This window comes from Anguilla anguilla, chromosome 4, assembly GCF_013347855.1.
Source record: "Anguilla anguilla isolate fAngAng1 chromosome 4, fAngAng1.pri, whole genome shotgun sequence".
Taxonomy (NCBI): domain Eukaryota; kingdom Metazoa; phylum Chordata; class Actinopteri; order Anguilliformes; family Anguillidae; genus Anguilla; species Anguilla anguilla.
The window spans coordinates 16925236-16950608 of NC_049204.1; the positions used below are offsets into that span (position 1 = coordinate 16925236).

The window sequence follows — 25373 nt, forward strand, 5'->3', positions numbered from 1 at the left end:
AGTAGACATTCTACTTCACTTAAAGGTTATTTATTCACATTTCCATCAATTATGCCCCCAGTTAATTCCACATTACACTTACGATTTTGCCATTATGTTGTTAGTCTGCATCAGTCTACGTTTCTGAGATTTCATAATTAAATATGCTCAGAAAGAGAGGCTAACGCACTACATTATTATTAGTCTAATCTGTAGAAATCGCAAATTTACAAGTCCAATAATTGGGTAGCTATCCTACCTGGTTGCGGGAATGTCGGGACAAGTTAGCTACCACTGTGTAGGATATCCGTTGTCTAGCTGAGGAATACTGCATGGCAATGCTTAGGCTATTAAAATAAGGCATGTTTGTCTTTCTTCAAAAGGTAGTATAGTGTTGAGTGCATGTTTCACCCGAGCACGCAGGTGGCTGTCCTAAAACACGCATGGTTCACATATTAGTGTGCACATACGGAATAATTTAAGATAAAAAGGAAAATAGTGATTTGAAAAGATTTAGGCTGTTTGATTTAAAGAATGCTTAAGAAATAAAGGGGGGAAGTGTTTAGTTGAACATGCGAATAATTTATAAACTTCATGTTACAAATATTACACTTACAAACATGTTAGTAGAACGAGGGGACATAAATGGAAATTAACAAACGTTAAATTCCGTATAGACATTAGGAATAATGTTTTAACGCAGAGTGTGGTCAATGTGTGGAATAGCCAGTCAGATCACGTAGTAGAGACAGAAACTCTGGGGATTATCAAGACCAGGCTTGGTACGGCGTTTGATACCATCAGAGCACTAGGTACTAGACAGGAAAATGGCGAGCATTGTTCGGCTGAATGGCCTGTTCTCGTCATTATGTTATGTGCTTGGTCAAGGTCGGCATTATGGTCGAAACTGTACACATCCATAAGGCACATGTAAAGACTCAATAACATCACGTTTCTGAGATGGGTTCCAATCTTAGAGTTTTATTAACGTGATCACTATAATTATTGTACAATATCTTACATAAAATGGACAAAACAAGGCAGAACCTGCTTATTACTAGGAGCCCACATTCATTCAACAGACTCCAGTGAGGGGGAGGGATGGTGGCAAGCAAACAAATGGACGGACAGGTATACATTATTGTTCTTCTGATTCTGTACATTCACTTACTTTATCAGTTATTGGTAATCATCAGTGACAGATGGCTGTCTATCAGTGACTAAGGCATTCTTCAAAAGCTCATGGACCAATTGCAGCTATCTGAACAAAGAGCAAAGTTATCTCACAGAGAAGCCTGGCTCTTGATGTTTGTGGGGTTGACTGCATACATGGAGTAAAGTATCAGCCCTCTCCCTCTTAGTTGTGCGTCAGAGTTGAGGCAGCACACCATACAGTTACACTCAGTTTCAGTTAAAATGCACCAGTTTCAACAACATCATTCAGATATTTATATCTAACAACATGCAGATGCATTGGCATAACTTAGGGATTCAATCAGAAACATGTAAAAAAAAAAAAAATTAAAGATAACTTTGATTATCACAGAGCAGGTATCTGGAAGAAGGGTGCATTTTAATGGGATTATAGTTTCACAGACGGGATGGTCACAAAAAAGGTAAAAGTTAAATTAAGGTTTGCATACTGAAAGAGAGACCATAGACATATCAGCAACATGATAAGAATATCTCTTTTCCAAGTAGTTTTCCTGAACTCCCCTTTCCTCCTTCCTAGAATAAACCATTAACACCTAATTTTCTTTTCTGATATATTGGGCTGGGGGAGGAGGCAGTGGTTCCACAGTATGGTGAGAGTGATGATAAACACCCAAATCATGTCTGATGCAATATCTATGAGTGTGTTTTTACAATTGATACGTTCCTCCAGTACATAATGATGCTATCTTCCTTGGTGCAGTTTTCTGTCCTCTCAGTACCTCCGCTCTCACACTGACTGACACAGACCCTGTCTCCTGCTACAGATAATTTGAAATCCTATCCAACCTCCCCAACCTCCTTTTACTTTGTTTTGTTTTTTTGAACTCTGAGTTACTGTTTATAGATTCTGCATAGAAATAGCATTTCTAGTGTGCTTTGACTTTAAATACAATGTTCAGATATACAGGCAAGTGGCCATATTGAGAGAATCAGAGTCATTGGTAAAAGTTACATGCAATGCTTTTTGTAGGACATAAGGTACTGTGACTTTTAGACATTGTCAATAAAATACAAGTTAAGACAGTTTTACATGATTAAATCTTTCAGCCACTCAGGTATTTCAATATATTTAGTACCTGAAAACACTCAGAGAATCATGTTCGTGTTAAGAAAGGTTTGTCATAGCTGAATACTAGCTGTTGGTGGAAGAGACTTGCAATTAGCAATGTTTTTCTGGGAATAAATATAGCAGTCGGCCTGCGATAGGAAAAATGTGGAGGGAAGCGAGCTGGATATTAGCTGCGCAGAGAGAATGAGAACTTTAGTAACACTATGTCCTCACAGAGGCACTTTTTCATACTGCAGCAAAATTATGGCGCCCTTGCAACATACAGCTAGTGTTTAGTGTGTGATTTTACTGCTTGAAATATTTTCCATCCCAGCATGCAGTTGTTAATTGGCATGTCCACTGTACATAAGTTATGGAAACTCTAGAATGTGCTTTCTGCACAGTTTAAATTTGTCCACAGCTGCCATGGCAGGCACTTTTCAAACCTTTGGGTACCATACAGTCTTCTGGGGGCGAAACCATCCAAAAAAAAAAAAAACAAAGAGACCAGCGGATCACTCAGAACATACAAAGGCACTCATACTTGCACAGAAGGTATGCACACACACAATCTTCATTGCAGAGCACACAGTCTAGAAACTGGGGTTGGATCATATGACCGCTGACAAGGATGAACAGCACAGGAGCTACTAATTTGAGCTAGCCATTCATCATTAGCAGTGTATATTGGAAAATGTATTATTAATGGCTTCTAAGAACATAAATAATTGCTAACAGTTTAACATTTTTATTTTAAATAATACATTAATAGTCTGGAACGTAGGAACTATGTATCTTTAGGACTTGAAGCACAGATGGATGTTCTCAACTTGCCCAACTTCTGGTTTCACTTCCATAGCTATTTGTGCGTTGCTACAAACTTCCCCATTAAATGTACCTCTCTGACAAGCAGCGACTTTGGCTCTTCCAGAGGCAAAATGGCAACAAGGGAATGGGTAATTCACAAAGGCATAGACCTCAAGGCAAAACAAAGCACTTTCACCCCTAGAACAGGAGGGTTTACCAACATGGAAACTTGACTTCTGCAGCATTGGGTGATAGCTGGAGACGGGCACAACCACATCCTCCAACAGGAAGCAGCCGCTTTGCTTTATGGAATGGTTCTCGAGGCTGTGCTCGGGTGCCTTCGTCTTCATCCTGGTTTGTTAAACTCTTCATGGGTGCCATGTGGTGGGTGTGAACCTCACCATTTGGCTGCTACATCCTGGCCATGAGATCTACCGTAGGGCCCTCTTTCTCTCATCTTTCAGCCTCCACTTGTGTCTTCCAAATCCCCTGTGTGGGCTTTTGTTTGCTGTGGCCCTCCCACCCTTTAGTGCATCATAACCATTGCCCCCGAGGAACCAGGTGTAATGCCCCTGTGTTTGCACAGCTCGTCCTCGAGGAACATTGCCAGCTTGTCACAATCCTCCTGTGGGACAAAGCGACAGGGAAGAGAGGGACATCAACACAACTTCTGCATCTCTCCTGCTGCATTGCCAGCACACCAGCAATATTCAATCAATTCTAACTTCTCTGCCACATCAGGACCTAAGAATCAGATAGTTCCATCTTCTAAAATAACAGTTCCATCTTCTAAAATAACTTCTAAGATTTCTGGAATATTTCACCTTAAAACATTCACACTGAAGTGTTCAGTGGTACACCGAACTGCCACAAAAATGTAGCATCACCCATGACAATGCACAGTAGTTGTTTTGTACCAAAAGTCTCAATAGGCATCAGTGGCAAGGCAATAGTTTATATTGTTTATTTGACCAGTTTAACTGCTGGAGGATTAAACTTGACAGAATTTCAATGGAAACAAAAATGTTTTTGGTGACTTTAGCTTCAAGGATTTTCAAGGACCAAGGGAATCCTGGTGGTTTTCCAAAGACTTTCCCATGCAAGTATTATTCAAGTCCAGATCTAAATAACTCATTTACCATAAGGCATCAGGGAGGCATGGCTGCTGGCCATACTCAGTGACAGTACTCAGTCCCACTTACCTCACTGATGAAGGCATAGTGAACCAGTTCATTGGCTAAGTCCTTGGAGTTGTCAGCTGAAACACACCCACACAGATACTAATGAGAAACTCCTCAGGTACATGTCTCCACCTACACAGAATGGTGCATATGCCCTACACACCATATAGGATTTTAAATAAGATCTTTTAGACTGAAATTCTTTCATATTTTACACAGTGTGCATCATTTCATCACATACAAAAAAGAAATTTGCTGCTGAAATTGAAAAATTTACAGGGTCATCCATCTCATCAAGTTGGATCAATGATTTTTTGTCCTGTGTGATTCACAAGATGGATATTACCCATTACAAACACTGAGATGATGAAGACACAGAGGATGACAGAGAATGAGCTGAATCCTTTTGACTCCTGAAGTTCTTTTTGAAAACCAATCATTACTGCCACATAAATATATGATCTCATTTGTTATGACAGATAGGAAGCGGGAAGCTTACGATGCCAAGAGAAAAGCAGCCAACTGAGGAAGGAGAAAGGCATATTACACTATGGAAGGACATGCACCCAGTTGCAAATTACCACACAGCCAAAAGGTGGCACTGTTACGGTAGTTATTTTACCAAAAGCGATGGACATTTTCTGGTACCACTTAATATGTTGGCTGAATGCACTGTCTTTGAATTTCAAATCCATCCAAGAGATTGACTGCACAGAACTTACTGGGCAGTATGTCACAGCTGAGTTGCCGGTGAAGCTTGTCATCCATCTTCAGGAACAGAGAAAGCTACAGGCAAATTGGGAAACAGGCAAACCAACAATTATCATGTAGCCAGCTAAACTGGACAGGGTTCCAGTCAAGTGTAATGTAGTTGGGTGGATAAGCCAAATGAAGAAGTATGTGGTTTCCAGTAACCTTGACTAGTAAATATGAAACTCTGCTTGCTCATATTTGAGTTGATATGGATCTTCTCAAGGACACTTATACCTGTATAATAAGTTTATTTTATTAATAGAGCACTTTTGCAGCAAGAAGCACAAAGTTCTTTACAAAAAGGCCCAATAGTATGAAACCACAAAGGACAATACAGTACAGAAAAAAATAAAGCAGTACAGAATAATAAAGATTAAAAGGAGCGAATCATGTATTATTATCAAGAAACATGTGAAAAGCTATTTTCAAGCCCTTGTCAAATACACTGTCCACAATTTCCATCCCTCTGCTCATGTGCTGTAAGGGTGCAAGAGGAGGTGGAACAGAACTCACATGAGTCCGTGTCCCTTCTTCATTGGACTCCATATTGCAGTGCATCTGCACAACCTGCAATGCACAGTGCAACACAAAGATGGACTGTGGTCAGAGGCAAGCAGGGTAAAACACGATGGGATAGCCAGAGTGGAAGAAAGGCCCACGTTTGGAAAACTGTCCATTGTAAAAATGACATGAAACTTTCAATGCATATGAGTACAGTGCTCAAGCTTCCCCTGAGACACGAAAACAATGCAAGATGTGAATACCACAAGCAACATATTTTCTCAATCATGCATGTACTCCACTGTCCCCTCCCCTCCTCTTCCCCACCTCCATTCCACTCAACCCCCTCCTCACCCTCCTGGTCTCTGTCTCCTGTGGCTCAGGAGTGGGGGTCTTCACAGTCTCCATGTGCTCCTGGGACAAGGAAAGGGCACGTGGGACAGGGTGGGGGCGTGCAGAGGCGAAGTTCATCAGAGGGTAGATCCCGTTCCTGGGGAGAGAGGAAAGAGCCATGGCATTCCCACTTGCAGTACATGCAGTTTCACTGGTCATCATTCTCACAGAGGGAGCCAAGACCTTTCCACTCACACAAATTTACTCATCATAAGGGCCATGACCTCCCACTGACAGCACACACAACAGTCATTGAAGCAGCCATAAACTTACTTGACATCCTCCAGGAACTTCTCCAGCTCAAGAGGGGAGACATGGGAGTACCTACATGTCAAAGAAAGAGCATGAGATTGGGTCTAGGAAGACATTTCCTGGAAATTTTGTAATAAAGGCTCTGCTCTCACTTCAGCTGCACTCCTGGGCGACCTTTATGTTCGATCTCTGCCATGACACCGTTGGGATCAAAGGACTTAGTCTTTTCCTCCACACAGTTCTCAGGGAGAAGGTCTGTGGGGAGAAATTGAGGTAGGGTTAACAATGGTCCATTGACATGCCTCCTTCATACATAATGAACCCACTCCTCTGATGTCACCACAGACCTGGCTATAAGGAATGCATGAATAAGCTTACTGGGGAATGGGTTGAGGTTCTCTGCTATGAGTCAGCTTGGGCAGGTCGTTGATAGGTCAATGATAGAAAACGATAAAATTTGCATGACCTTACAATCAGATATCAGGAGAAACCAGTGGGTGCCAAGGGTGCCATTTTAAGCACAGCCAAAGTTGGTAGTCGAGAACAAGAGATAATGCTGAAGTGTGTATAGCATATGTGGGTGCAGTATTTCCTGTGGCTACCTAGGCACTCACATTGGTTGCTGATGAAGCAGTGGGCAGCTAGGAGCTTGAGGGAGTGGACCTCGAAGAGCACACGGTGGAAAAGCAGGTCATGGGCCGTGGGCCTCATCTTGGCTTCATGACGTACACAGGACTGGGTGAACTCCTGCAGCACCAGGGAGGGCAAGATTCAAGCTTAACCCTGGCATTTGCACATTTCCCATCTTTATTAGGGTCTAGCCACTCAATTTCCACAAGCTTATCATGACCACTTAACCATTCATCACTCAAGAACACTTATGATTATTTCCATCCAATGATTCACAAAATCATGCATCTGAAACATTGTCTTGATAAAATAGTTTACTGTAATATTTAATTGAGTGTATCAATGTTTACTCCTCAAAAACATAATAACCGTTTGATGCTTGATTTTTAACTCAATGCAGTTTCTGCAAACAGCACTTAATCATACAAGAAGCACTATACTCTCTGATTGCCTTACATTTATGAGCAACCACAAGCATTTTGTAATTAAAGGTGCAGCATGTAAGTTTTTTTAGAACACTTGTTCATTTGTTCATCTGGCCTCTCTGACTGCCCCAGGCTCTGAAAACAGCCACTTTAAATTTCACAGCGCCTGAATCTTAACAACCAATCCTCTGCAAGGAGGCTTATCTTCCTGTCTGTCAATCATGTTGCGTAGTGTGCTACAGTCCTTCCCAGAGAGGACAAAGGACAATGAGTGTAACTTGCTGCTCACCCTCATGAGCGGGTCCTCCAGCGACTGCCCAGCATTGGTTATGGCCTCCTTGGACACAACAGCATCTCCATTAGCCTGGATCTCCAACACAGCCATCTGTACCCACAAAGTATTTAACTGAGATCAGAACTGGCACCTCTATTATTCGCTCAATGACATTTCGACAACAGCTAACAACTGTATTTAAAATGTTTAAAATGGAAGTGAACATTTATTCAAGGTGCCCCTCCTCCCAGTTTTATGTTACTGCCCTTTTATATTATTTTATACCATAAAATAATATTTGGTGTTTATTCTGTTTTTGGCAAGTCTAGTTCAAATCAATATACTGTTCCACATGTACCTGAATGTAATAAACGTACGATCTTCAGACTGTCAGGCTAATAAGGCTGCTGAGGTTCAGTATGTTTGTGCAGTGTGTCTGTGTGTACTATGAGTAATGGCAATCTTGAGTATATGTGAGTGTGTGTGCCTCTGACTTGGCCTCCCCTCCTTATGAGTCACATAGAAAGTCAGCTGGGGCCGCATACTGCTGTCTACCTTGGATAAATGTCCCTCAGACGGGCTGTGACTGCCATCTGACCATTCACTTTTCTGGGTCCAGTTTAAAAGCACACATGCTGGACTGCTGGAACCATGTGCTCACAGCTCAATCACACTGTTGGTCTTTAAGGCTTTGTGACCAAGAGGACTTCAAACTGCATTTTCATATTTTGGTGTGTAAGTTTCTCAGCCCATCTAGCCAGCATGAAACTGCAATATCCATATCCTGTCTGCCAGTGGCCATCTCTTACCTCCAGGGCACATATCCCAAAAGAGAAGATGTCGATGGCATAGTCATCTTCAGCTGCTGAAAATAGTAAGTGAAGGACCGCAGATTGGGCCGGTTGTGAGGGGGGGGGGGGGGGGGGGGGGGGCAGTGGTGAAAGGGTTGAAATAGAGTAATGAAAGAATAGGAAAAATTAAATAGATTACTTGGGTGTCAGAAAGAAAGATTTTACAGCTGTTACAAAACGCTGTAAAAAAACAGCAGATAGTGTTAAAATCAAAACAATGGTGCCCTACAGAAACACTGATATTTACTCAGATCCTTTGTCTGAGGGACCAAAATGACCTCAATAAAATTTCTACACAGAAAAGCACATAGACAGGTACAACCATCCAGCCCACCAGAACAAGGTAAAATGTTAAAAATTCAAATGTCACTTATTTATCTGGTACAAAGCAATGACTTATATATGTTGTATGCATGCAACAAAAGATTTTCTGGGCTGATGAAAATGTACAGCGTTTTCCATATATGCAGATTTCAACTTTGACAGCTCATATACAACAGGAAGTCTATTTCTCATGCAAATACTATGAACAAGGTCTGTGAGGTTATATAGCTGGCTTGGATCATTGACACTGAGCATGGTTATGTAAGCAACTGATGCACATCATAAAACACATCAGCTGGAGGAAACCTGCAAGGCATTGTCATTTGTTATAACAGCTACTCACAGAACATCTTGTGAACATTTGAGAGAGACACACAGTCAGGCAGGTAAACAGATTGTCCAAGTTCTGCAGGCAGAAAGACTGCCAGGGAGAGTGCCAGATTCAAGCACACACGGTCTAACAGACTGGCAAAAAGGTATACACAGACTGACACTCACAGCCATACTCCGGAGAGAAGAAATGAAGGTTCCTCTGCTCGTCCCGGTTGTGCCGTACTTTACCCTGAACGCCAGCCTCTGGGAACACTGCAAAAGGAGAGACAGTGAAAAATAAAATCTACGCGCTTGAGCAAAAACCTATACAATCTATAACTCAGTTGCATTAGTTAGTGACTTTCAGAAGAATTTGTCATTGAGTGTAGCATGATCCAAATTAAAGAATCTAAATGACAAAAAGAAAAACAAATAAACTCACAAGAATGCAACATTTAAAGGTCCATTGTGGACTTTTATACAGATACTTATATATTAGCCATGAGAACAGAGAACAGATTTATCAGACAGTCAGAAATACACACAAACACACTCTGAAAGACCAAGCCCAAACATCCAAAACAACAAATCTGAAGTCAAACAAGATGGAACACACTGCGAAGCACAAAAGTTATGCTGTCTTCCTGCCTAACTGAGCTTCAGTGAAATGCCAAGAGGTATATACATAATTGTGTTTTAAATTTTAATCTAAAGCACTGGTTCTTAAACTTTTTAATAACGGTACACACATTAGAAATACATTTTAACGTCAGGACCCAACTTAGAAATGTGGTACTTCTCAGGTAACCACCAAATAAACAAATAGCATATCGTAGTGGACTACAGACTCATTCCGGGACCCACCTCATACACTTCCTTGTCCAATTTTGGGTCCCACCCCACAGTTTAAGAAACACTGATCTAAAGTAACACTCCCATGTTTTTTGCCATTTGATCATTTTAACCAAGCAGAGTGCTGTACCTAGCAAGCTGCCGAGAAGGTGGTTCTTACCATTGACAAACAGTCTGTGCCAAACTGGAGTCAGGAAAAAGATGGGGAACAGTAAAGAAGACAATTTTAATATAATTTCAGTGATATGCTTTAATTTTAGACAAAAATAGATGAGGATCTAGACAAGAGGATTATGAGTGGACATTATGTCTCCACAATCCAGTCTGGTCATTTCAGTTCACTAGCTTCAGTTAATAACTAATCCTTCTGGCTCACCGAGTGACAGTGTTTTGTTAAGTATAATAACTCCTTCTAGGTTTTCAGCATTTTGCATGGGTAGTCTTAAAAATGTGCAGTACATTTGGTTTCATTGCTTATATTAGACCCTGTTCAGGAGATTCAGGAAGTCACAAATTATTCAAGGGCCAAAAGACAGCCGCATTCTTTAAGGGCCAAAAGACACCCATTTCCACTAGTTATACGTCATCCTGATAAAGCCAAAAATGACACAGTAAACATTCTGGTCGTGGCATACCTGAGCCGATTTTAATGAGCCCATTGTGCTGGATGAAGATGGTGTCACAGGTGAGGTTGCCATGGATGATTGGAGGGTCACAGGAGTGCAGGTAACTGGGAATGACACAGACATTATTGTCAGTATACTTGAAACCACTCCAATAGCATGCACAAGCAACTTTGAATTCACGTACAATGTACACATACAATGTACATGTGCATTCAGGCTCTTTTTCAAGCACATTTCAAAACATGATCTTGACTTCATCAAGACAATAGCAAGTCTTTACCATCAGGTCACTGCCTTACAACAATTACAACAATGTGTAGTGTAAAAAAAAGAAAGCAGAACCACCGGTTTTAGGTGGTTTCAGCGTAATCTGTTCCACTGACAATACAGAATCACAGCCGTTGCTGCCATAAAGTCTCGATAATCATAGGGACAATAAAATACAAATGGCTTAACTCAGGTATTCACTGAAAACCACATGAATTTCCGAATAGCGTTAAGATTGTTATTTCTCAACAGGGCAGCTAATGCGCACACACTGCAGAGCTTCCTGTATGCAGACCTCCCTTTCGAAAAACCACTACATAAATTCAACAGAACTATGGTGAAGGACAGGCTTTCTGGGAACAGGCCAGGCAGGGGAGGATCCATGCAGAAGGGAGCATATAGTCGACAATGTTTTATCAAACGCTTGCAATGATTAAGCTTTATGCTCCATATGTCTAAATAGTGATTAATTTCCAGGGCAGCGGTTTAGCCCTTATCTTGTCTTCATATTTTGCATGCACCTCATGACCACAGGTGCTGTAGACCACAACATTAGCAGCTGCCCTCTTTGCTTGAGATAAGGAACTGTCTGCTCTCAAAATGCAGAGAGACACCTCTCTTCTATGAATCAAAGCTTCAGTTTCAGGTTTACACAAAAAGGTTGGGGCACGACTTGGGTTATTACATTATACATTCTCATCACACTCTAACATCACACTCACACTCTAAGGGTTATACTTACACTGAAAATTTATGTGCTCATTCACATGATTTAGTATTGACTGGCATATAGCTCCAAGTTTCCATGCTACCCTGATCGATAAATATTGAACTTAGCACACAATAGGCAATCCTTGGATATTGACACCAATTATATATTTATTGCACAAGCATTTAACAAACTATGTATATTTTATTTTAATTTCATATTTCTTCTAGTGCAGCAGAGTTATTTGTCATTTGTTTGAATTATGATAGAGAACTGCTAGTGATTCAAGTTGGTATTTCAAGTTAGCATATCAATCCCTGTAAGCATGGTACACTTGGACAACTGCCTAACTTTTCTGGGTAGCTAATTAACATATTTGTTTATTTAAGCTTTTCTTCTTTACCTCATTTTTCTACCTATTGGGGTGCCCTAAGTAATGAGCAATAGTCCAGGGAGGTTATACACCATTTTCTGCAAGATAGATTTATCTAATAGAAGATATAATTCGACCTGAAGGTGACATACAGCAGAATGTGGAGCCAATTAAATCCAATATGTGGTGTGAACTGCCATTTCTTGCAAACGATTTACACCTGGTATTTTATACCTTTTTAACTTAGAGAAAAACAGGTATAAATTGGTGTCAGTCTTGAAAAATCCATATCACTCAACCTTTGTTTCATGCTCACATAGGTTTGCCTTACCTGAGGGCAGAGAGGATTTGTGTACACCACCTCTTCCATGCCTGGAACACAATGAACACAGACGGGCAAAGGTTACTGCACAACCACTTTGTGTTTTGACATATGGGCAACTTCCTTTCTTTACCCCCACATGTGCTATATACAAAATATAGACCTCCGTTAAGGAACAATGCTGTCAAAAGAAACGCGATGTGGCAAAACATGGCTTTTGACTCAACATTCTCCCCTTTCAGCTCATTCACACCCTCCACATATCTTCAGTACTGAGACCTATGGGAGAAAAGTTATCCCCATTTTTTTTCTCGACCAAAATAAGGTAGAATTAAAGTAATGCAGGCTTATTTCCATTTTCCAGATGCTTTAATTGCCAATGCACACCACTACAATATTGTTACTGGAAGCTGCAAAACTGTACAATAATCTGTATTCTAATAAATATAAGCAATATACTGGCAATAAAATGCATGCATTATTATTTACATATTGTGAATAATGTAAAGAAAACACAAATGTAAAGTCGCTTGGGCCTGTGCATTGAGCCACCACCCTTAGATTAAACTGGCTGCTCTCGCCCCATATTTTAAATCGCAGCTGAGCTATGGTCACTCACCTGCTTAGAATTGTGCTTTTAAATACAAACATACTCTCCAATTACACCCTTCCAGCTGCATGCCCACTTCACCTTAGACATTATTGTTCATGAAACATCAGCTTTCTCAAACTGGCATTCTGCCAAATGAGCTCTTCTTTCTAATTCATTGAGGTCTCCTCTCACAGCCATAACAGCAACAATTATTGGCTACCGGGCCTGTCCAGCATTTACATGAATGAGCAATTTGCTCATTTAATGGATGATATTCTCATTTATCCAGGTGTTTACATTTTTTGTGAACTAGCTACACTACACGTTCAAAGGATACTGTTCTTTTTGCAGAGCATTGCCATTGAGACATTTCCTTATCTGTAACACCATTTCATACTCTCCAAAATTTTTCAAAGGCAATATTTCACTACAATTTGGAATGGTCAGCTATGCTACACAATTCACAAGCCATGCCACCCACACCATACACCAGGAACACTGCAGCAGACAGACACCATTTTGTCATATTCTTTACTCCCCTATTGTTAAAGTTTTCATTAACAGCGAATCTAAACAAAAATGCCATTTATTTAGACACAAATACCATTTTAGAAAATGGGAACCAATTTTGGAAAATGAATAGCCAGCCAGCCATGAACAGCTAGCCATTGGCAAGGCTGGCTATTAGGTTACCCCTGATGAACTCAGTGCGAACTTTTGGCCACTGCAGTCAGTTACAGTCATGTGTTTGACAAGAGTAGCCACCGTGCAAGGCCTTTCCTTAGAAATAAAAGCCTAGTCAGCCACAAGGGAGATCCGGGAAATACAGAAGGGCTGTCTGAAGCACAGTTTAGTCCAATCACATTAACTTCAAATACGCACCATTTGACCATTTGCAGTGTCTAAGACCGCAGTACCTCCTATCACCACATGGTGCAGACATCACAAGTCTGTGGAGGCAAGGGAGGAGGCAGTGGGATGAAATTCGAGACTTGGCTAATGTAAATAATACCCCTGATCTTTCTGTTTTGAAGAGACGGCTGTAAAAGATTCCTGAATAGCTTCAGTTCCGTAACCTGAAAGAGCCATATCAGCCCAAGTGGTACATTTTCTCATCATATCTGTGTCCTGTACCATGTATGTGCAGAGGGGACAGGTACAGTATTACGTTTCATGATGTGTCAGTTCTTCCATAATATAAATGAAAGGCATAATACAGAAGGCTGTTTTGGCTGAACTGAGGAGGAGACTGAAGCAACTTTCCTCTTTAGGTGATGAGCTTACCTTCACATTCATGGTCTTGTGGTTTTTCTTAGTCTTCTTCAGAAACTGCTTGAGACTGCCTGAAGACATGTACTCTGTGATGAATATCACCTATGACAGAGAGAGAAAGGGAGGGAGACAGGGACATTAGTGCAGACAGTGAATTGGGGACAGGCTTTAAAATTGTGTTGTCTGTGTGAGTCAAACAGACAGTGGCTGAGTACTGCTATATTTAGTTGCTATACTACAGGCTACAGCAAAAGGGACCGATGAGTTAGAGTGAAAGTTTGTTCTTTCATTTCTCTGTGAAAATGTCTGTGACAACTTGGATAGAATTCGTACTTGTGTGTGCGTGAGAAATTCTCAGTTGCTTACTCGTGCCTGGTTGTCCCTCATGTCCAGCCAGTACTTGTGGAACTTGACGATGTTTGGGTGCTCCACCTGCATCAGGTTCTCAAACATTGCCTTGATCTTGTCCTAAGATACAAACACACACACACACACACACACACAGCATTAAAGAGACTAACAAGAAATACTACAATTGTATATGCTTTTTTTTGCAAAGGATAGGCAGGTAGCAGGTGCCAAACTCCTTTCAGTATGATCAGCAGATAATTCTGGAGTAAAAAGCATTTTGGTGTGTGTTCATAATGAAGGCTCATTACAACAGAGCAAATTATGATTTCTAATCTACAAAAATTTAATAGACATTATTCATGGCTTGTCTAATAAAAGTTAACAAAGGGATATCCTCATCTTGTGGAGCGCTCAGCAGAGATAAATAGAAAGATTACATCACTCAGTAAATTAGCTGCAATACTGGCAATATAATTGCTGGCAAAAATGACAGCAGCAATATTTAAAGGGTTCTAGTACAATGTTTGGACAAGTCAAGCTAAATCCCCCCCCCCCCCCCCATTTCTTTGGAATTTCCCATAGAAAATGAAGCATGATTTGCTCCACATTTGATAATTACCCCAAATATGAACACAACCACATACACAAGTGATAATAAGCTGTAGAAACAACACTTTAAGCTGAAGCATCTTCACTGAATTAATACGCAGTCTTTGGACCCTTTCACATGAAAACTAAATATCCACATTAAAATATAGAACACAACTGTAGCTTCATTGTTTTTTTCCCCCAATACTGAATTGCAGTTAACCTGAACATATTAAAAACACCATAGAAGCAGAGTGATCCAGCATGTCTGTCTGTCCATAATGATCCCATGCATAGCAGGTAAGGAGGCTCTGGGTGCTCCATGCTAGCCTTACCTCCAGGGCATTAAACACCTTCCTCTCAGAGAACAGCACCTCATTCCACACCACCTCCACCCCTTCCTCTGTGTCCATGGCCAAAGACGCACTCTCGATACCGGGGACATTTCCCTGGCTCACCTGCAGGGGGAGACAAAGGGCAAGAGTGACATCATGGTTACAGCCAGGTACATCCAAGTAGTAGCTTTTTATGTGTTGGTGAAATAAAAAACCTTGTAACTACATTACATTAGACAGGTTTTAATTACAAGGCATCCTGAACTATTTATAAGACACTGTCTAGAAACAGTGACTGCACACAAAATCTGATGTTAGCTTACTATCCATATTTAAAATGCAAAAATACAATGGCCATTTACATAACCACGCCACTGAAAAGAGAGAGACAGAGATGAGGATACAAGGCCATTAGTGCAGACAGTGAATTGGGGACAGGCTTTGGGCTTCGCTTGTCTAGCCAAAGAGACAGAGGCGGGTAGTGGGGGGTGGGGGCAGGAGTGCTTAGTGTGGACTGTCAGCGCAGCTGTGCACTCTGCCTTCAAATGAATATCCACAAATCTGAAATAACATCAAAGGAACACACAAAAGGCAGAAAGGCAAGAATAACCCCCAGCTATACTCCAACGAACTGACCAGAATTCCTTCTGAGATAACCAGACTTTAATTATTAGGCTGCATTCATTTACAAATGTGCACAACTGAAGCAGTTGGAACATGTTTACAGGTGAGCAAATTACCATAAAGCCTATACACAATAATCACATTTTTTCACATCATCCAGGGACAGTTATGATCTGGGTCATACTTCACAGACAGTTGGAATAATGAGTTCCCTAACTGGTGTTAGCTAAATATTGTAAGCATTACAATACCTTCAAACCCTGATTCTTCCATGAATATGACACTTAAGCAGTTGCAGACAGCCAAATAAGTAGAGAATATTGCTTAAATCGCTCAGGTTGAAAATGGAATAATATTTACATAATTCAAAATAGTGTCTATGCACAAATGTCAGGGAAAAACTGTGAGATCAAAAGATTGACAAGCAAGCTAGCTGTGCCTTATCCTCCCTCTCTCCAGTTTCCTGCAGACCATATTCCAATTCTGTTTAATTTGGCATTAGGCAACACTTTGATAATGGTATACAGATCACAATGGGATTTAATTTGAAAAATTAACAAATATAAGTAGTTTTGCATTGCCATCTAAATAATGTGATGTGTAATTTGTACTTGGGAAGTAGGCTATAACTTTACTGAGAATGGTGGGACTGTAACACGTTGCATTTCTTTGCTACTCTAGAAATTTGCATATCTATGCAATGAGAATGACAGCCATTACACTGATTTGAATCCAGATTTTGAAAATGACTTTGCTATGGTTCGAAGGCTTATGCTGGAGTGTCCACTGATGCCATAGCATTATTTCTTTTAAACAAAGCCCTTCCTTGGGCCTAGTTCTAACAGTTAGGCTAACTAATCATAACTCATGATTTTGGGGCACTATTCCTGGCCACCTCAATAGACATGACACTAGAATCAGCCCTTTTTAAAATAAAAAGGATTTTCTTGCTGTGATTACTTTTTTCTTCCCTGCCAGTTACAAAGACAATCTTTAAACAACCCACAACCCAGGGCCCTTTGTTTTCCTTTCTTAGATGGAACGATACATAGGTTACAAAGAGGTGAATGTTTGAGGGAGTGCAAAGAAATAGGCTAGCTGATGGTGGCTGTGACAATCACAAAGCCTGTGATGGGGCCCGTAACCACTGCCGCCATCTTTCAATGTCGACTTTCTCTATACATTTATTCCTTTGTGGCTGGGTGACCTGTCAAGCGGGACAATGGAGTCTGGCTATCTGCAGCCTTTTGCTAAAGACAGGCACTGTGTAACAAAGACTGACACAGCGTAACAAGGATTCGCCCATTTTTCTGTGACCCGTAACCCCAGTAAACCCTGACAGGAGCATCTATCATAGTAGCTTTCCCTGTAGCACATAAGCACTTAAGCCACTGCATACATTCTCATGTACTGCAGGGAAAGTGGCCCTTCTTTTCAGTTCATTCAGTTTCATTTCCAATTAAGTTTCTGCTTAGTCACTTAGTCATACATTATTCACAACATCTGCTCGTGCTTATTTGCTGTAAATTTTCCTGACTGCTGTGAGTTGCATATAAATTATTTTTCTATCCTTAAAAGTACCAGAAAATACCCATCTGGCTTCACAACCTGATCAGACCACCTCTTAAGTATCTCTATTCAAGTCTTTCAGAGATAATGAGTAAATAGCTTGGCCTTACTCAGGCCAATGCTGCACTTCCCACTAACAGGATGCATGTTGTTAGCAGCACAGTAAAATCCGTCCGTGTACAGTCTCATTTTTGTTGTTGAGAAAAGGCGGAACCAGCAACACTGCCAGCTGGACAACAGTTTCAGACTATGCAAAATCTGGGAAACGGATAAAGCAGTTTTTCCATGAAAGACACACACCCTTTAATTTCCCATAGATTTCTAGCTGAAGTGAATCAGAGAAAACTTTTGAATTTCCACATCGCAACAAGAACGCTGCAGGTGTAGAAAAGTATCAGAGACTAAGAAAAAAAATATATACCTGGGCTGATAATATCCAACCTGAAGAAGAGGTGACCACACCTATGTGACATCACCTTCACAGTGAAAAGATACACCCTCTCTCTACAAGCTTGTGCAGTTTACCCCAGACACACTTCTAAAAGAAATAACTGTTCTTGGGTAGGTCCCAAAATGTGAGGTTCTCTAAAAAAAAACAATAAAAAAACCAATATGTATTAGAAATGAATGTATGTGTTCATATTTTTGAGACTTGCCATGTTTTTATGCCAGTTCCATAAAAGGCATTACATAATATGGAATTGGAGAATGGAAGGAGCAGTTAATTTTTCTCAGCAGCTCAAGCCAAACTTTTAATGTGAGCAATGAGACCCCCATTTATACAGAAGCTAGGTCCTTCCATAATATTACATGGTGTGAAAAATAAAAGGACATGCTAACAGAAACAAAAGTTCAAAAGTGACAAACTAGAGTTAGCTATCCAGCAAGTAAAGAGTAATCCCTATCTGTTCTGGTAGGTATAACACCATATACTAATCTAAATGCATTTATCTTAGCCCAGGATCATAATGCTTCTGTGAACATATTTGGTAAAATATGAATCCCATTTTAATGAACTTTCTCTTTCTATTTTAGGGCCTGAGTTGTCTTCTGCTAAAGACTTGAAAGCTAATCCCACTCGTAAATAAAGATTTATTTCTACTTCCCTGCCAAATACACAAGCAACGCCCCAAATACAAACATGACACGCACTCTGTAAATGGGTCCAGGCAGACTTGGCCAGCCTGACCACACTGCCTGGTCAAGCACAGCAGGCCCTGACACAATGAGTTTGTTCATCTAAATATGGAGAAAGATGGCATGGGCCTACGGCAGCCACAGCCCATGCACGGTTGACTCAAATACCTTGCATCTGACACACCCACACAAATAACAAACCAGCTGCACTGTAGGTCCAGTAAACCCTGACTTCAGCATGACCCAGGTAATTGCGGTGAATGGGGGCACTGAATGATAACATGCACACTCCCTTCTCTGCAGATCCTAATCTGATTAATGCTATTATGCGAGAGGAAGACGGTATAATTAACGCTGGGCCAGTCAATCACATTAACCCAGGCGGCACTGGAGTGCTCCCAGGCTTAGGGGTCCTGCGGTCAGCAGCTCTACGACCATTATACCATACAGCCGCTGTTTTTCCCCTTCCCTCCAGAAAGCAGGCCGCTCTCGACAGCAACGTGCATTACCTATATCTACACAGCATTGTAGGGCTAATTTCAGCTGTGGGACATGGGCGAAAATTAGTGCATTTTGTGACAGGCCACTGAATGGCTGCTGAAGTGTGGTGGATGAGACCAGGAAAGAATAGCATGCAGGAGGAGTTCACACAAAGATCTGCTTCAGGCAGCTTGGCTGGCTGCTGTGGGAGTGCGAGACCGTAGGCTTTTAGATCTCCCTTTGATTTTGATTCAGATAATTTTCCTTCCTTGCTCAAAGGCACCACTCAAAATGCACACACGAGGCTCACAAGTACGATTCATTACCAGTATTATGCGATTAAGATTTGAAAAATATAGAGAAATAGCCTACTTCACTGCAGATCGCCATTTCCTTTTCCAGCACCTGAAGGCATCCTCCATACAAGGGTAACAAGCTGCATAAAAATGGTGAGAATCTAATTTTTGTAAGTGGGACTACTGCTTTTAACTGATTTGCAGCCCTTGTAGCAGATGAACTGTCAGCTGAACAGGACAGAGTGCAGGGCACCGAGTATACATTAAGTAGGAAACGTAGTTAGGACTTGAAAACAGCTCTCAGGGCATTTACAATTAACACAGATTCAGCTTTGTGTATTGATGAAGCTACAAAAGCTTGAGTGACTAAATTGACACTGTACAAGGAAAGCAAAGACAGTAGATAGTGCTTTGACTACAGGTAGCATGTTATGACTTTGTGCACTGGTGTGCAGATGCACGTGTGCATGCATGTGCACCTTCATGCCTGTGCTCTGTTTTGCCCTGACTCTCCAGACAGTGGAATAAATGTGTCCTCAGGATATAGTCAGAAGGAGAGAGAGAGCTGCTCCAGGATCCTGTCTGAGCCGAAGTGATCAGCCTGGATTACCCACAACCCCCCGCTCAGAATATCACTGCAGAGAACAAGGGCTCAGGGTTCAAAAGAGGGCAAGAGACACAACCTGAGCCTAGCACTAGTGTTAAAGTGGATGGACAGAGGAGGTAAGAGCACTGCCTCCATGGCAACAAAATATCCTCAGACACCCCTTTGCATTACACCTTTTTTTATGAAAGTCTTCATCCTGTAGACAAAACCCATTTAAAGTCTGTACGCACGTACAATTCCATGCACATGAAAAACCCTATCCTCTAAAGCTAACCTGGAAGAGCAGCCCTTGTATTGGGCTAGATCCAAAGGTAAATAGAACAAGTGCACTAAATCAGAATTAGTCTCCCATTAGTTTAGAGAATGATGCCATTGTTTCTTATGTTAAACTAAATTAAATATCATTGCACACAGCAAAGAGAAATGAAGACACACAAGTTATTTTAATCAGTGAATGCCAGAGAAAATGTAAAACAGATCTGTCCAAGGTGTAGGGTGCAGTAGATTATTATACCAGCCTACTGATGTTGTTAGTGTAAGCACATAATGAGTATTCTGCAAAACAACAAAATTATTGCTCTGCAATAGAAATTCACAAGCAATTGACAGCAAGTGCTATCATTATTTGATCCACTTATAATGGTGAGGTAATGAAAGTTTCCTCCATATTTGCTCAAGAGATGAAAGAATAGATGGATGCGTGAAAAAGCAAATGAGGTCTGGAAATGGCCCATGAATCCAGCACGAAAGATGAAGGTTAAAAAAAAAGAAAGAAAACTCCCACACAGGCCTACAATCCTTTATTCAAACAACTATACCAGCATCCTCAGGCCATGGACACCTTGCATGCAGGAATCTGACGGGCTGTCTGGGCGGTCTCCCTCTAATAGTAAGAGTATATGGAATATAACAATGGTCAGTACGTTTGTGTTAGTATGATGGTCACCAGTCATCTGTTTGGACATCGAGCAACTTGATTTGTCTAGAGTTGCAGTCCTGTGCAGTCCTTGCTGTTACCTTCCCCTTTGGATTATTAATGTCCCAATGGACCATTACAAAATAGCTCTGTGAAGAGTTATTTTCTTCTGTCACTGATGTCGTCTTTTGCTCTCTCATGCCATATTAGAGCAATCCACCATACCACACAGTATTACACTGAGGGCCACACTTAGGTAGGAAGAAACGCATTTATAATCATCAGCTATACTTATGCCAATGTTTCTGAGTCATACTGAAATTATATTATGATGGTACTGTTCAGTAATGACAATGTTGTAGTCAGGAAAACAAACAATATCCAGTCATTAGCTGTGAGGTTCTTGAAATTTTTATGTGTCAATGAAATGTGACTCAACCATAATGTGGTCACTATTCAATCAGTTCAGTCTCATCAACTATAAGAGATTGCGTGCCCAGCCTCATCAGCATCACAAAGCCTGAAGTGCAACAAAGCTGGCTGCACATCTCTAGAGGAATGGACTGTTTGGCATGCGATACAAAAGACAGCTTGGATCAAAGACCTTGCTCAGCTGGGAAGCCGCAGCGTCAAGCCCAGAAACGCTGTAGCTCCATCTTTTATTTATCCAATTAAAGTCATCTCAGCGGGTGACACACTGTCTCCGGGGGCGAGGAGTCGGTTGAGTGACATGCACTCTCTGTTCCTGGAATGAACAGGGCAGTGCGCAAGAGTGGGGGAACGGGAAAGCAATTCATTGAATATTTTGGTGTGACTCAGACAGGGACAAGAGATGAGTCAACACATTTTGATCCACAACCACGAGGAGTAAATCATGCTTCCTCTCCCATGCACGCTATAGACTGTATGTGCTTTGAATAAAAAATTTGAAGCATAATTACGCAACAGCCTTCTAAAAAAATTCCACTTAATCTAATTCTTTCTCTTATGGCTCATGCTTCCCCTTTAAAGTCAACCCTGGGGAATGGCACAATAAGAGAAAGATTGAAACTTCTAATGAAACATCTCCTAGCCCCAAACTTCTGCTCTTTGCTCAGATTATGTCTCACTTGAATTTAAAATGAATTCATCCATGCTATACTGTAAGTAATGCGGAAAAAGGCCATGTCTGTCATGGACAGACAGAAGAAGAAAGCGAAGGGGGAAATCAATAGCATAGTGGAGAGATTTAGGGGATGGTGTCAGGGACGATTTCATGGCCCATGTTAAACAGGCTCATCTGCATTGTTCCAGGTCAAATGTCTGGATTATCACAGTAAAATGTCAAAGGTGTTCACTGTTTGGTGGAAACATGCATGCACAGGCCATGAGAAAGAAAAGACATTGTCATTTACAATCTCTCCCTTTCTCCCAATCATTTAAATTCAAAATATGTTGCAAAGAAAAGTGAACAGTTAGAAGTCTTTCTCTATCCCTAGCCTATTCCCCTTATATCAGATCAGTGAATGGACTGGGATCAGAAAACTTTGAGGAACAGTCTGCTTTAGAAAAGTCACAATGGGGTGGAAGGTAGAGAGACTGCTAATGAGCCAACCGTGGCCTTTCAAGTAAGAACTGAGCTGCACCTGGCTGCTTGGGCTATTCCAGATTGCAATGCACACAAGGAACTAGCCAAGTAAGTGTACTATCCCAAAGTAAGCGGATCAATCCCGTTATCGTTGTCAATAAAGACAAAGACAGCCAATGAAATGCATCTGCTCTTGGATGGATGCATATGGTTGTTGGATAATAAACAGGCCTGTTTAATTTTATTTAGACTTGATCAAAAAATAAACCAGAACATGCATCTGGCCCATGCTCACATTTTTGTCTAATCTACTCTAACTGCTTCTCCCGTTGTAATTGACATTTGATTTGATTAGCTTTATGATGAAGGCCTAGACATTATTGTACTATAAACGACGAGCAATATTTGGGCTCTAATGGGAATTTTATGTGTTTCTTAAATGGGACATTCAAATACATTTACAGTATAGTAAATTATTAGGACACATTAAGAAACTATTGGGGTTTTATAGCCACAACAGTGACCAGTTAGAGTACTATTGAACTGGACATTTGTTCAGTGGTCTACAACTAGAGTAACACCTGCTATTTCTACATTGAAAAATTTCCTGTGTTGCACATGCAATTACAAATTCAGCTGGTGCTTTTATATTTCACATCATATTTTGTATCACCAAAGTTTTATTATAACCATTTGTTGGTGTATGAATTTCTATTTCCTGTATACTAAATGAAATTAAATTTGATCTGTGAGGAAAGTTAAAAAGACAACACCTGCAGAAATAAAAAAATACTGTACTAATATTATTGACCATTTCACAGCACTGTGCCTCACCCAAAAGAAATACTGATATAACTGGTAATTATTGCTTCCAATTCGTTTCTGTCTCACTGGTCTACTTTTGTAGGCTATTGACTATTTCTAATAAAGCTGTGTTTTCTGAGGTCCCAAGTTCACACAATGCAGCACTTCCCAACCTCACCTTGCACATTCGGCTGGATTTTGAAAGGCTTTCATTGGCTCTGCACCTCCACCCCACAGAAACGCCACTGCTGAGCCTGATGTGTCGATGGTGACAGCTTCAAGTTCACTACAATAAACTACTATGACAGCCACACTGTTATCGGTACCTCGCAACATTTTTGTCCAGAACAGGCATTGAAAACCCACTATTACTACTGAACTTGTTTTAATTGAGAGTGTTACATAGGCCTGCAAATCCCTGTAGTGGAAGAAAAGTGTCTGTATGTAGGCCTACGAGGCCTGAGGACACAGCTGGTACACTCCTAATGTGGGGATGCCTGAGCGTCAAGGCTGCAGACTTCATAACTCCATCTATCCATTAATCTCCCACGGGCGTGCAAGGAGGGATACACTTTTCTCCAATTCTTCTGGAAATTACTCTCTGCTACCCACACCAAGGATGGCTTGGGTTCTGTGAACATGGGCTCACATGCAATAACCAGCATGGATCACAAGACTTCATTACATGGTAAAAAATGGAAAAGGCTTCTCAAATGAAAGGACCAATACACAGATTTCACCATGAAGGAACAGCATGACATTTTGCAGAGTAGTCCCCACACCAACAGCTGACTGCTGTGGCAACAAATATTACCAGATGACGGCAGAGCATCTGTGCATTGTCAAACAGAAAAGGAGACCAGCAGTCAGAAAAACGAGCAACCACGAGACCTATACTGTTCGGTGGTACCATGCTGAAGAACACTGACAAGTATTCAGTAAAGTAGCAATGGATTCCACATAAGAAAATCTAGGAAACAAATGCGCATCTGCTCAGATATTCTCTCTGTAGGTCTAATTCCAAGATTAATGATTAATTAATGGACTGCATTTACATGGCACTTTTCATGGGATTTTAATGAACCATTATTTCCATTATTTTCTTTATTCCCCAATTAGGAATGTAAGAGCACGCCACGAAAGGTGTGAAAAGCAAACAGACACCACCTCTCTTCACTCAACAGTGCACCAGCTGAGCTGCACAACCAGTGCACCAGACCTGTGCAATGCACAGAGCTGGCACAGAATCAGGGAAGTCACCTCTATAAATGCACAATTAGACTGTTGACTGAAACCACCCCTACATGCATAATGTCGACCAAAATTCTGAGAACAATGGATATATATGGCCATCGTCTAGTAAATAATGGCATATTAAAGCTCAAAACCCAAGTGATTACAAATAAGACAGAAAAAACCAGACTGCAATAGGAACACAGCAAAGAAAAACCTATTAGCATCTCTTTACATGCAGCTGATTATACAACAGGGCCCTGATGATCCCCTCACAGCAAACAGACCCAATCCAGAGACTCCATTTTTCCACTGACATTTGAAAAGAAGGCAGACAAGGAGATTCTGACTTATCTTCAATTAATTTAAAATTGGTTTTATAGTTCTTCACCTGTGACGGACTTTTTAACTACTTGAGTACGTGATCCTTCTACTATATTCTCTGTGCCTACAGAAATAAAAGGTTCTCAAGCTAACAGACAGGTCACCCAGTCCTCCCCACCCCCGCATGGACATAAAGCTATGATGAGAGAGATTAGGAATCAGTCATCTGTTGTATCTCACTAGCTAATTAACTCAGCGGCAGACCCCTCCACCAACATGAAATACGCCCTGTTTGAAGCAAACAGTGGCTGAACAAGATGAAGTAAACACATTTGCTGAGTAAGCTGCAGTCGGCCAGGCTGAATTCAATGCACACCGCTGTAGATCTGCAGGTCAGAAACACATCAGGAGTTTGCACACAGTTCTTCATAATCAATTCCACTCTGCTTTCAAAGGCCTGATGAGGACACAATCACGCCTCACGTCAGTCTTCAGATCAGCTACGGCAAACAAGCAGGACCAGTGATTGTGATCACATTATGACTTTACAGCGCAACCAAATGTTTCTATCAGTCTTTTTTAAT

At 41.0% G+C, this 25373-nt stretch overlaps 1 protein-coding gene across 2 annotated transcripts in view; it reads right to left on the reverse strand.

The window, feature by feature from the left end:
• Positions 1-940: 940 nt before the first annotated feature.
• The window catches only part of LOC118225828 (nuclear receptor-binding protein 2-like), a 46676-nt gene continuing 22243 nt past the window's right edge, over positions 941-25373 (reverse strand). The window contains exons 2-18 of one of the 2 annotated variants that reach the window (XM_035414827.1): positions 15233-15355; positions 14325-14426; positions 13971-14060; positions 12104-12144; positions 10433-10527; positions 9958-9981; positions 9132-9218; positions 8268-8320; positions 7474-7569; positions 6744-6876; positions 6282-6384; positions 6151-6201; positions 5839-5974; positions 5497-5550; positions 4953-5016; positions 4252-4307; positions 941-3674 (exon numbers count right to left, since the gene is read on the reverse strand). In XM_035414827.1, coding sequence (XP_035270718.1) covers positions 3576-3674; positions 4252-4307; positions 4953-5016; positions 5497-5550; positions 5839-5974; positions 6151-6201; positions 6282-6384; positions 6744-6876; positions 7474-7569; positions 8268-8320; positions 9132-9218; positions 9958-9981; positions 10433-10527; positions 12104-12144; positions 13971-14060; positions 14325-14426; positions 15233-15355 — 1407 coding nt within the window. In that variant the 3' untranslated portion in view covers positions 941-3575. Of the gene's footprint in view, positions 3675-4251; positions 4308-4952; positions 5017-5496; positions 5551-5838; positions 5975-6150; positions 6202-6281; positions 6385-6743; positions 6877-7473; positions 7570-8267; positions 8324-9131; positions 9219-9957; positions 9982-10432; positions 10528-12103; positions 12145-13970; positions 14061-14324; positions 14427-15232; positions 15356-25373 lie in introns of both variants that reach the window. The other variant, XM_035414826.1, reaches the window with a different exon arrangement.